The sequence below is a fragment of the Protomyctophum bolini genome, assembly GCF_963924005.1.
Source record: "Protomyctophum bolini genome assembly, chromosome: 21".
Taxonomy (NCBI): Eukaryota; Metazoa; Chordata; class Actinopteri; order Myctophiformes; family Myctophidae; genus Protomyctophum; species Protomyctophum bolini.
In genome coordinates, this window is record NC_137882.1 from 27,901,844 (window position 1) to 27,914,519 (window position 12,676).

The 12,676-nt window shown below is 43.0% G+C and overlaps 1 protein-coding gene across 1 annotated transcript in view; it reads left to right on the forward strand.

Annotated features, from left to right (window-relative positions):
* snx7 (sorting nexin 7) overlaps positions 1–8,694 on the forward strand; it is a 57,732-nt gene extending 49,038 nt beyond the window's left edge. Inside the window, exon 9 of the mRNA XM_080794080.1 lies at positions 6,913–8,694. Within this exon, the coding sequence (XP_080650206.1) occupies positions 6,913–6,990 (78 nt within the window). The 3' untranslated portion in view covers positions 6,991–8,694. The remainder of the gene's footprint in view (positions 1–6,912) is intronic.
* Positions 8,695–12,676: the final 3,982 nt, after the last annotated feature.

The following is a 12,676-nucleotide window of genomic DNA, read 5'->3' on the forward strand; positions in this document are numbered from 1 at the left end:
TCTTGTTTTTGTCCTCAGTCTATGGATTTTGTAGATCCTTATTGTAGATACGCCTCTGGCCTAAATGAGTTAATCAATTCATGTCAGTGCTGCGAGTTTGTGTTCGCTTTATTATAAAACAACGGCTACTATATATTGGGTGTTCAATTTGTAGTAGTGGGAGATTCATGGCTATGCTTTTGAACCCCCCCCCCCCCCCCCCCCCCATATTCTATGCGTTGCGACGCATTGTGAGCTTGTAGATCGGCTATTAGTGGCATTATAGGCCTCACTCACACCTTTCGATCTAGCATACAACATTGATGCATGCTATAGATGTAAGCGAGATGTAAGTGTCATGGCCGCCCTAATGCATTTCCAATGGAAGTCACACGGTTTGATACAACATTTTGGACTGCAAGCTGTTGTAAGGTTTCCGGTTGTGTTTCGACTGCCCCCCCTCGCCCTCGTACAACACAAATGTTGTGTCAAACCATGTGACTCCCATTGGAAATGCATTGGGGCAAGATGTATCGCACCCTTTGTATACAACAAGCATACATCAGTCTGTTGCGAAGGTGCGAGTGAGGCCTGTGGCATCAGTTGGAATACAAATCACACCCGTGTGAAGTGAGGGGCGCTCTTATCGCACGACATCATCTCATTCCTGCCACAATCACAATTTGTGTCCTCACCTTTGTCTTCAATGTCCGTGCTTACGCAAACTGGCCATGCGTTGTTGACGGCATTCAATGTTTGTGTCAGGACAATGTTTGTGTTTACACAAAGCTGGACATAGCAGAAATTAAAGGTTATTGTGAAACATTACCAGTGAAAGATTATACGTATACAAAAAAGAGGGTTTGGGGCAAATGTTAGCTAAGTCATGGCCATATATGGCATATATGGCTGCGAACGACCTCTGCTGCGTGCTACTCTCTCTCTCTCTCTCTCTCTCTCTCTCTCTCTCTCTCTCTCTCTCTCTCTCTCTCCCTGGTTCCTGTCTATTATATCTTCACTGTGTCCTTATCAATGTAGGCAGAAAAGCTCCCCAAAAAAAAATACTGTGGAAACAAATAATTGCTGTCTTTCCTTCGGGCTGCTATACATTGTGTTGCTATATACCGAGTCGTATCGCAACAACAACAACAACAACAACAACAACGTCCTGCTTCCGTGGTTATCGCCGTGGCTTAGAGAGAGTTCCGCCTCCTCGGTATAAATCCATGCTCCTGAAATGGATTTTTATCTTTCCCCTCGGGAAAAAAAATAACGGCATCGACGGTGTTACACCGTTTGCCACCCTTATCTCTGCCACTGAATTCCTGAAAAGGGATTTGTGCAGTAGATTATGCTACCCAATGTTCCAATGGTATACAGTATAGTTCCATGCAAGTTCACTTGTGGGAATTATGTGGGGTGGAAAATGCTATCTTTTAGCCGCAGCGCTCGCTACTAGCTAGGTGGGGTGTAAACATGTAATGGAACAATATCATTTAACCCGTATAGACCTGACGTCGAATTAAAAAAATATGTATTTTCTTTCTGAAAAACCTCATGTTTCTGTATCGGTGGTTCTCAATATTTCATGTCAAGGACCCCAAAAATTATATGTAATTGGCCGCCGACCCCCCATCTGAAAATGTTGTTCCAGGGACCCCCCCCCCCCCCCCAGAAGCAAAAACTGAAACTCTGAAAGAATATATATATTCAAAGGTTTGAGGCACATTTTCATGATTTTTCAAAAAATAGCAGACCTACAAGCGCTATGAGCTTGTAGATCTGCTATTCTCCAATAGCTAAATTATAACATAATGTTTAAAACACCAAAAGGGGTCCCTGCCCCAAAATGGGTTAAGGCGGACATTATTGCCAAAAGGTTTTACAGAAATCACATAAATAGCAGATTTACAAGCTCGCTTTCAGATCGGGTATCTTCTGGGGGTATTTCCGGTATCGTTCACATGATGTGCGCAGATTGGAAGTATAATTTATAGTAGGGTTAATAATTGACGTTTATTGCAAAAAAGAACATGACGTTCTGGCCGTTTATGTGTCACAGTGCACCATACATGATGTCCCTGTACTCTTAAGACAGCACCTAATTCTGAGTCTATTTCTGTCGTTCAAGGTCTCGGATAAAAGTATCTGTAAAGTGTGATTTGCTAATTATTTACGTCAATTAAGATTGTATCGGCTAAAGACAAGTATACAACTTGAGACAGGAAAAGCCTCGCTCATATCATCATTGTGTAACATCCTCCGGAGGCTCCTTTTCTTTTTTAGCTTTGATAACGTTCAACAACATTCGGTTACAACATTCGGTCGAAATGTCCTCTCAGTACAGGGTTGTGTAGCATGGAATGGCCTTCCTCTGCGTACAAGGGATTGTGCTACATTTCCATGGATATTTTAAATTCAATCTGAAAAGATGGTTGCTTGAAAACCAAAGCTGCAACCATTTGTGATCTTGTTTTAGGTTTATTGTTTATGCTGTGTTCCCTATGTAATGTTATGTAAATGTATTCCACTGTTTGTCTGTCTGTTTTCTGTTTCCAAATATATATTTAACCCATTTTGGGCGCGGGAACCCTTTTTGGTACTTGTAAGCATCATGTTATGCTTTAGCTATTTAAAAATAGCAGATCTACAAGCTCATAGAGCGGCACTGAGTGCCGCGCTATGAGCTTGTAGGTCTGCTATTTTTTTTTAATTGTGAAAATGTGGCACCATATACATAGCTTAGTTTAATAGTTTTCAATTTAGTTTCCATTTAGTTTTCGACGGTGGAAAAAGGTAGTCGACGAACATTTTTCGTCTTATTTTTGTCGACGAAATCAACACTGGCTGCCACTGCACGTTTACTTTGCAGCCATTACCGCGCCCCACAGTGACTCCAGTCTTCATAAGTATTTATAAAGAGCAACCCCTTCTTTGAGCCGTGACCAAGGAACTGATCCTCCACCCATAAGGTTTCATTTGAATGAAACGACCGACCGAGCCAATTATTTTTTACAAGGTCAGCGATAATGAGCTCTATGTGTCGCTTATAATTCTCCCCCCGGATCGGCTCCGTGTCGTCTCCGTTTATAGTATAGCGTCGTGCCAGTGCCAGACATTTTGCCATCAAGCGTCTTGATGGTTTGTTTTGTCCTTTTTTAATCAAATCGGCGAGGGCTCAACTTGAGCCGCTGTCCAGGCTGCCACCGCAGTGAACTATAGCATGATAGAGAGAGAGGCTGTTCCTTAACCCATTTTTGAGCGAACATTTTTAACTAAAATATTAGCTTCTGGGGGGTCCCTGGAACTACATATTTTGAGATGGGGGACAGTCCGTGGCCCAATAGAGATAATTCTGGGGGTCCTTGACACGAAAAAGGTTGAGCACCACTGACTTATAGAGACATGGGTTTTTCAGAAAAATGGTATAGGACTTTTTTTTATCGACCTCAGTCCAGAAGCCCTTTTGGTGTTAGCATTAGGTTATGCTTTAGCTATTGTAAAATAGAAGACCTACAAGCTCATAGCGCGCCACCGAGTGGCGCGCTACGAGCTTGTATAGGTCTGCTATTTTAGAAAAATCAAAGAACGACTGACATATAGAAACATAGCTTTTTCAGAAAACTGTCAGGATGTGTAGAAGACATTTTTAGAATCTGATTCAGGTCAAAATGGGTTAAACATCCTGTCGGTCATTATTTCTCAGCTACGTACAGCCGCGTACGTCATACATTACCCCTTGCATGTATACACTCTATACATGTCTGTGAGAGAGAGAGAGAGAGAGAGAGAGAGGAGACCAAAGAAGTGAGCGAAAGGATAAGAGAAAATGAGAAATAATAAACGGATGCAGAGCGGCGTGGAGAACGGAGTGACAGATTGACGTGAGGGAGGGGTCGTCTGGGTCGCGGCATTCATCAACAACCTGCCCGGCGTTGACAAACGGATGAGACGGCGCCGGGCCGCCGCAGCCGGCGCAAACCGCTCAACGGAATTGGCTCTTTTAACCCGTTCAGGACGGGAACCCCTTTTGGTGTTTTGAAGCATTGTGTTATACTTTAGCTATTGAAACAAATCACACCCGTGTGAACTGAGTGGTGCAACTCCTCTCTCTCTCATTAGCAGGCAACAGTGCAGCACTAATACTATATCTCTCTGTTTCTGGCAAACAGTGCCCCTACTGGTAGTCAGTCATACTGGTGCTCATACATACATACATACGTGAACACATAGGTGAACACGGAACATTGCTGTTCCTTGGAGTGGTTGCACCACTCAAAAATAGCAGATATACAAGTGCATATAGCTTGTAGATCTGCTATTTTTTTTTTAATCGTGAAAATGTTGCTTTGAATATAAATTATTTCAGAGCGAACGTTTTTTTTTTTCCACTCAAATCTTTGCTTCTATAGGGGGTCCCCGGAACAACATTTTCAGATTTGGGTCGCGGCCAAATGACATATAAGTGTGGGGTTCCTTCACATGAACTATAGTTTGAGCACCACTGATACAGAAAACCCATGTCATGAATTAGAAGAATCAGTTTTTAATTTTTACCTCAGGTCTTAATGGATTAAAATAGAAGGGCCGAGAGAGAGAAGTGACTTATTGTCACCTCGTAAACACGGTGGCCCGATATTAGAAAACTCTGGGCTTTATTTTTTTTTCTTCTTTCTTTTTTTCATTGACACGCGCTGACGGAGCGCCGATTGATTGATCGAATTGATTCCATCGCCTCCACCCCAACCCCCCCCACACACACACACACACACACACACACACACACACACACCAGGTCTATAGAACTGTGTTGGCGTCGTAAACAAAGTGTGATGTGTCTACTGTTGGCCTGCTGCCAAGCTGATGAGATCGCTGGGGAGTTGGTGGGGGGGAAGAGGTAAAGTGTGTGTGTGTGTGTGTTAGGGCTGCCGTAATTGTCCAAAATTTGGATTCGGATATTCGTTTTAAAAACCCACGTGGATTCGAACAATTCGAGCCATTCGGATTTCGGATTTCAATTCGAGCCAATCGGATTTTTTAATAATTATATTTACACCAATACAACCTGAGACATAACATTTAAGATCGCATTGCTGGCGCAACTCTCTCTCTCCGCGCATTGGTGTTGCTGAAAACTGAGATGGAACGGAACGCATACATTCTCCCTTCTCCAGTAAAACATTTTTCTTAAATGAGCAATCCCACCACACAGCCTTATCAAAACGAGGCACGGAGGCAGTGTTAATTCTGCTGCATTATTATTATCTGTGGACTGTGGGTCTGCTGCCGAGTGCCGACGTTATGAAACTTTTTAGCTGGCTAGCGCCTGCGCTCCGCTGTTATGCTCAAATTAGTGACCCTAAAGAATTCTGAGGCAACATGGCTGGAGACGAGGCAGCCAATCAGAACTGCGCTGCGCTGCGCTGTATAGTCTGTGTTTAGGAAATGTGCAGGCAGCTGATTTATTCTTCAATGTATGCCGTTGTCGGCGTGTGCGTGTCGCGTGGCAAATATAACTAATCTACAAGCTCACAAGTCACAACGCTTACCCATGGCACCGAAAACTAATAATAATAATAAATAAAAAAATATTTTTTATTATTATTTTTAATTCGAACCTTAATTTTATATATTCGGTTATTAATTATTTTTTTTGATTCGAATCTATATTCGGATATAGAATATTCGTTGGCAGCACTAGTGTGTGTGTGTGTGTGTGTGTGTGTGTGTGTGTGTGTGTGTGTGTGTGTGTGTGTGTGTGTGTGTGTGTGTGTGTGTGTGTGTGTGTGTGTGTGTGTGTGTGTGTGTGCGCGTGCGCGCGTGTGATAAATACTATATACCGTATGAAAGAAGAGACTCTCTGCTTTCATAAGAAAAGATAATTACATTTACCCCCCATCTACCATTCGTCAGTAATTGAAAGTTTAAATTCAGCTTGATTTTTTACCAATACAGCAGAAAAATCTGTTTTTTCATGATTAATTTGGATTATTATGATTTTTTCTTATTACTTTGCATGGGTGTATTGAGTTTTTTATATGACTTTTTTGTTCTCATTTAACCACATGAGTACCTGTCACCTTAAGTTGAGTGATGTCATGTCATTTCGTTTGTTCTGATAGGCTTACCTTTAGGCCAGACAGCCTGCAAAAAGGATGCTTTCTCATTTGTGTTCATGAAGATAGCCTGAAACATTGCTATTTCCCTGTAAATAAATGGTGGTCACTCGTCACTGCATTTGAAGACAGTGTGCGGTTGTTTTTCCTTGTTCATTTTTGGGGCACCGTACCCTCTCCTACGCACCTATCGCTTGTAGGTGTGCAAAAGCTTTGCTTTTCAGCAGAAAAATCTGTAAAACACACACACACACACACACACTCCGACAGAAAAGTAATTTTGACCCTGTAGCCAGGCCTGGAATTTCATCCTTTTAAGCTGGCAAGGCCACTTCATGGCCTTTAGTGTGGTCAACTTTTTGAGGGCACAAGGCCGCTAGGGCATGAAGGCCATCAATTAAAACAATGATTTGAAGTCCCCGGTCATCATTATTTTAGCTTAAAGGTTAAGGATTATTACATTTTTTATATATATATTTTTGATTCATATTTTTCTAGCATGTGAACAAAGGCGGTAAAATATGTCTGATGATGATGTTTATAAAACCCCTCGTTTCTGTAAAGAAACTATTTATCATACGTCGATTTAATAGCCAGATTGATACGGTCATGAGTCACCACAGTGGCGCGCTACTAGCTTGTAGGTCTGCTATTTTTGAAAAAATCGAAGAACGACTGACATTTTTAGAATCTGATCTCAGGTCAGAATGGGTTAATCAGACCAGTGTGTGTCCAGTGGAAACCTCGTATGAATCTGATCTCAGGTCAGAATGGGTTAAAGACAGAATGTAATCCATCACTTGTGTGTGTTTTCCAGTGCCTGGCTGTGTGGGAGACCTTCCTCCTGTCGCAGAGGGACGAGGCCAGTGAGGACGTCGACAGGGATGACTCCTAACGTCCAGACGCCTTCCTTCCTTCCTTCCTTCCTTCCTAACTTCCTTCCTTCCTCCGCTACAAGCCTCGCTTAAAAAATGCCCCCTCCCGTTGTAATGCAGAAGTGGTTTTCAACCCTTTTCATATCAAGGTCCTTTATTTATTTGGCTTTGGAGCCACGTACGGACCACCATTTGATTTAGTCCACAATACCATGCTGTATTGATATTGGTACACCATAAGGAGAGATACAGTAACATCAACATCAATTTTCATTTCATTTTCATCAAAATAACAACTCATTTAAAATGAAGTAGCGCAGATGTTTAACTCTTTGGAGTGTAAAATGAAACCATTTTACCACCGTTTGATTTTTACACTTTCACGAGGTAAAGATCTATATAAGGGTCCATTTGGTTTCCCTAACTCTCATCATTTATTTAGCCGGGGACCACCTGGAAACCCCCTCAAGGAACCACAGGTGCGTTCCCCCGGACCACCGGTTGAAAACCACTGTTATACTGTACCTCTGAATAGCGTGCAGCCAATGCGTCATTCATAATTTACACAAACAAGTTCCCATTAGGGCTGGGGAGATGTGGACGAAATCAAATGTAACTTGATTTTTTTTGACCAAATACTGTACTGTACCTCGACTCCTTTTAATAGTGAAAGTAGCAGATCTACAAGATTCTTGAGCTTGCTAGCTAAGCGTGTGTGTGCTTTGTGGGCTATGTTTAGCTGATTTTGTCAAGTTGTGAAAGTATATAAAATGGGGCTTATGCTGCGTTCAGACTGGCAGATATAAAAACATACGAAGATGCAAAGCTACACGGCGTATCTGTAGCTGAAGTTGAAACGAGCTCAACTCATATTGTAGCTTTGTTATCGATGTTGTGTCTTTCACAGCGGCTACAAACGCCTGGTGTGTCTTTTTGCATCTTCATGTCGCTGTCTTTTCCATTGAAAATGAATGGTAGACTGTATCTTTGTACAGTGTCAACGCAGCAGTTAAATCCGGGAACAAAGAACCCCTATGCCATATCACAATATTACGATATCCAAAATCCCCGACCATATCTAATCTTGTATCACTATATCGATATGATATTGATATATTGCCCAGCCCTCCCATGCACGTGCATGAACGTGCGCGCACACACACACACACACACACACACACACACACACAGTTACTGACTTCCAACAACTCAACACTCTGCACAATGCGCACACACCAGCCAAAGAGACGTAGTTGTTGACTCTCGTTCGGGGGGTTAGAAATCCCAGGGTTCTTGAAGCTTGCAACCATTCCAGTGGTTATTATTGGGTTTTTGTACGACATTACACCTCAACGCCAGCTCCTATAATGACCGACAGTAAAGACCTATTCATACTCCAGTTTTAGTCGATGGGCAACTCACCTTTTTAGGTCAGTGGTTTTTACAACCATTTTTGTATCGAGGCCCGTTGTTTATTGAACATTTGAGCCCCACGGACCACCGTTTGCTGACATTTAGCCTCACGTTGATCAAAGTAACAATTCTTCTACATTCTCTAATTGTGTAGACTTCTTGTAAATCAAGTAACGCAGATGTTGTAACAATAATTCCACTTTGGAGAGCATAACATGAAACCATATGGACCCGTACGGGGTCCATGTGGTTTGACTTTACGCTCTCAAGAGTCTAAAGATCTATAAGGGTCCATTTGGTCACCAGCTCTCCGTCATGTAGCCGCGGGGACCACCTTGCACGCTTTTCACTTCAATAGAAGTTGCTCAGTGGTGTTTTGAAGGAACCGGAAGAACGACAAAGTATTCCGGGTAGTACCACCTCGAGCGTTGATACTGTGCTGTCCTTGTGTTCTACGTGATGGTACTGCAGGCGGGACCAGCCTGCCTGTAGTACCAGGTTTTGACCCAGTAGTAGGGAGACGACTTCAACGCTGCCCGGCCATTCTTGGGGGGGCTCGGTTTGCTACTCACCGCGAGTGAGAGTGACGTAATGTTGTAGTTCTCTGACTTTAGAAAACTACACAGCGGTGAGTTGCTCGTCACCTAAAATGGGAGTATGAATACCACCCACCACCATGGGCCTCAAGGCCAACTCGCATACTGCGCACTCCTTTCCGACGTCGGAGAAAATCGTCCTGTTTCGGAAAGGGGGCTTCCCGTAACTATAGTTCAGGGATTATAGGGACATTCTGGAGGTGCACGGACGGGTCCAGAGGAGAAGTTATGGGACCGAAGCTCGGAAACGACGTCGACGTGTCGTTATAGCAGTAGTATGTATTGTGCCTTATTCCATGTCTTCCATGTCAACCCTCTCTCTCTCTCTCAGAAGTAAACTCTCTCTCTCTCTCTCTCTCTCTCTCTCAGAAGTAAACTCTCTCTCTCTCTCTCTCTCTCAGAAGTAAACTCTCTCTCTCTTTCAGAAGTAAACTCTCTCTCTCTTTCAGAAGTAAACTCTCTCTCTCTCAGAAGTAAACTCTCTCTCTCTTTCAGAAGTAAGCTCTCTCTCTCTCTCTCTCTCGCTCTCTCTCTCTCAGAAGTAAAGCGCATGTACCAAAAAAAAAAATCTTAACCACTTGAACCCTATCCTTTAGTTAAGCGGGGTCCCTCAGGGCTCTTTGCCGGTGAATTTTCAGTTTTCGCTCCACGTTAAATACATCTTTGCCGGTCCTGCGAGCGACTTTCCAGCGAAAAGTTTAACCGCAGAATACGGATGCTGGGGGTTTAAGTGGTTACATTTACGGGATATGTCAGATTCCCATGTTGACCTGTATATTGCGCATTTTGGACAAAATGGCCGCCACGTGAACGGGAGTCGGTTAAACCTTGCCCCATTGAGACCTGAGGACGCATCTGTGTCACCTTATAGCTTTAAAAGCCATCACTTTAAACTTTAGCTGTTGGAAAAACAGCAGATCTACAAGCTCGTAGTGCAGCACCGAGTGCCAAATCTTTGACTATATTATATTCTTTCACGGCGAAAGTTTTGACTCACAGAGTCAAAACTGTGGGAGACATTATTTTGTATAATCGGGTCCTCAGGCCTCAATGGGCTATACTACAGGAGCCGGCAAACTCAAAACGGACGCTGCCGTTTACGGGGATGTATGAAGCCTGCAATCCGGACGGAGATTTTCTCCTGTTTACCTGTTTATGATGACTATAATATAGCTAATTAAATTAAAATAATAATAATCATAATAATGTTGATTGCCACACTTTAATAATAATGCCAAATGTTTTATACTGTTATACATTTCTTGCTCAATCTTTTTTTGGCTTTTATTGTTATTGAATATGTAATGAATGATGATTGGAACAATGCTGACGGAAGCATGTGTTTGATGATAATAAAGAAACATTTGGTACAGTGAGCTAGTACAGTACGTATACAGTATGTGGGTTGTTGCCAGTGGTTTGAAGTAACTAACACGGAGTCCGCCAGAAACGAGGAACACGAAGGTTTAAATTAGTACCCTAGCCCGCCAAACCCGAGATGGGTTTGAGGGTTTGTAATTGTTTAATCAAATTTTTTGATCCGATCACAATACTAGCTGATGTTGCTACCCGCATCAACACATAGCCAACTGGGACACTGGCCGTGGCCATTTTGAACATGCGCGCGCATCCACTACCAGTCTAAGCCCACCATGCACAGCTCTGTATCTCAGAAACGACATTGAGGGGGCCGTTTCTGGTGAATACAATGGTTTTCAACGGGCTGTAGCAGGCGGGCTGACACTCGCGGTCGCCTTTTTCCACCACTGACCGACACAACAACAACAACATCCGGGCATGAGACCGCACGTGGCAGTTTGTCATTGTGACATGTGATTACGGATATTTGGCTCTTCAAAGTAAGTGTTACGTGCGATAAAACCTTGGCAATACGCTATCGAGGGATTAATTAATGCTGGCGCGAATTGAGGCGAGCAGTGCATTAAAAATCACATTTTCATATAAATGGCGCATATACTGCCTTTATCAAAGAGGCTTTACAATCACACACCGAACAAAGTGTAATGCTTTATTGGGTCGTCCACTCTCAGTTAACAGTCTTTGTATTGAGTTTGTACTGTAAACTGCAAACTGTTAATAAATATTTCAATCAATCAATGCCAGAGGAAACCATGCAAGGCACCAACCTGCACATCGGGAGCAATTGGAGGTGCAGAGTCTTGCTCAGGGGTGCCCACACTTTTTAGACTTGAGAGCTACTTTCAAAATGACCAGTTCAACCAGATCTACCCACCAAAGAATATATATATTATCCCATATTACTTTAGAATACTGATGTTTGTTCTTCAATTGTCACCAATTGAAAAAGCCAAGTACCAGGATTTGATTGATGAGGCTCTTATCAAAGGATGGCACGCATCCCTATTCCCCATCGAAGTTGGCTGCCGTGGTTTCCCAGCAACATCAGTGCGCTACTTCCTGCAGAAGATCGGGTTGGATCCCAAGCAACTGAAGAAAGCCACTGGGGAGATAGCCACTGTAGCCGAGACCACATCAAGATGGATATGGCTGAAGAGAGCCCACAGTTGGAACCCTGCAGGATCCCAGCCCCACTGACAACCAGTCAAGAAGCAGAAGGTATGCGGCCAGGTTCAGACCTGGCTCAGGGAGTAGGACGCCCCTGCCATGCATAGTCCCGAGTCCAGCTGCAGGGAGCGGCAGGGAGACGTCCCTGACCGCGGGCCCCACCATCCGGAGATGTTCTGGGATGAAAGGGGCGAAACATCAAGGAAGGACGGCTCCCAGCTGATGACCCTGACAGCTGGTATACTCGCAATGCTCAGATCATCCATCCACCGAGGATTACCAACACTTGTAACCTGCAACACCTGTAAGTAGCTCTAGCAGATTCTGCTTGTAGCAAAGCATCTTCAATGTTTACTTCACCTGCGAAACTCTCTTGAAAACAAAGTATTACATTTTGGGTTGGAGCTTCCCTTTTTGTCTATTAATCAAATGAGTCAAGTGAAGTCACTTTAATTCAAGTGGGAGATGACAAAAAATATTTGTTTTTATTTAAATAATATTTTTTTAGGGGCATGTCATGTGGTCTACCTGCACAGCCTGTGTGATCTACTCGTAGATCACAAACTACCTTTTGGGCACCCCTGGCCGACTCTTGCTCAAGGACACTTTGACACTATCTCTGGGAGAGCCCGGGTTCGAACTGGGAACCTTGCGGTTCCTATCCGGTCTCTACCCCTGAGCCACTGTATAATAATAATATAATATAATCACTCCTCACTGATCCTCATGATATGGTGACATTTTTTGTCGACTCGAGGGCTGTTGGACAGTTCTGAAGAAACGAGGATAACTTTTTTTTTCAAAATTTCAAAAAACATGGGCTATAACCCATCGTTTTTTTCATTTTGTCATTTTTGTCAAATCGTCAAAAATGATGAAAAACGGCGTGCTATAGTATGCCGTACCATATGGGCTATAGCCCATGGTCCAAAATGATGAGAAACGAGGATAACTTTTTTTTTCAAAATTTCAAAAAACATGGGCTATAACCCATCGTTTTTTTCATTTTGTCATTTTTGTCAAATCGTCAAAAATGATGAAAAACGGCGTGCTATAGTATGCCGTACCATATGGGCTATAGCCCATGGTCCAAAATGATGAGAAACGAGGATAACTCTTTTTTTCAAAATTTCAAAAAACATGGGCTATA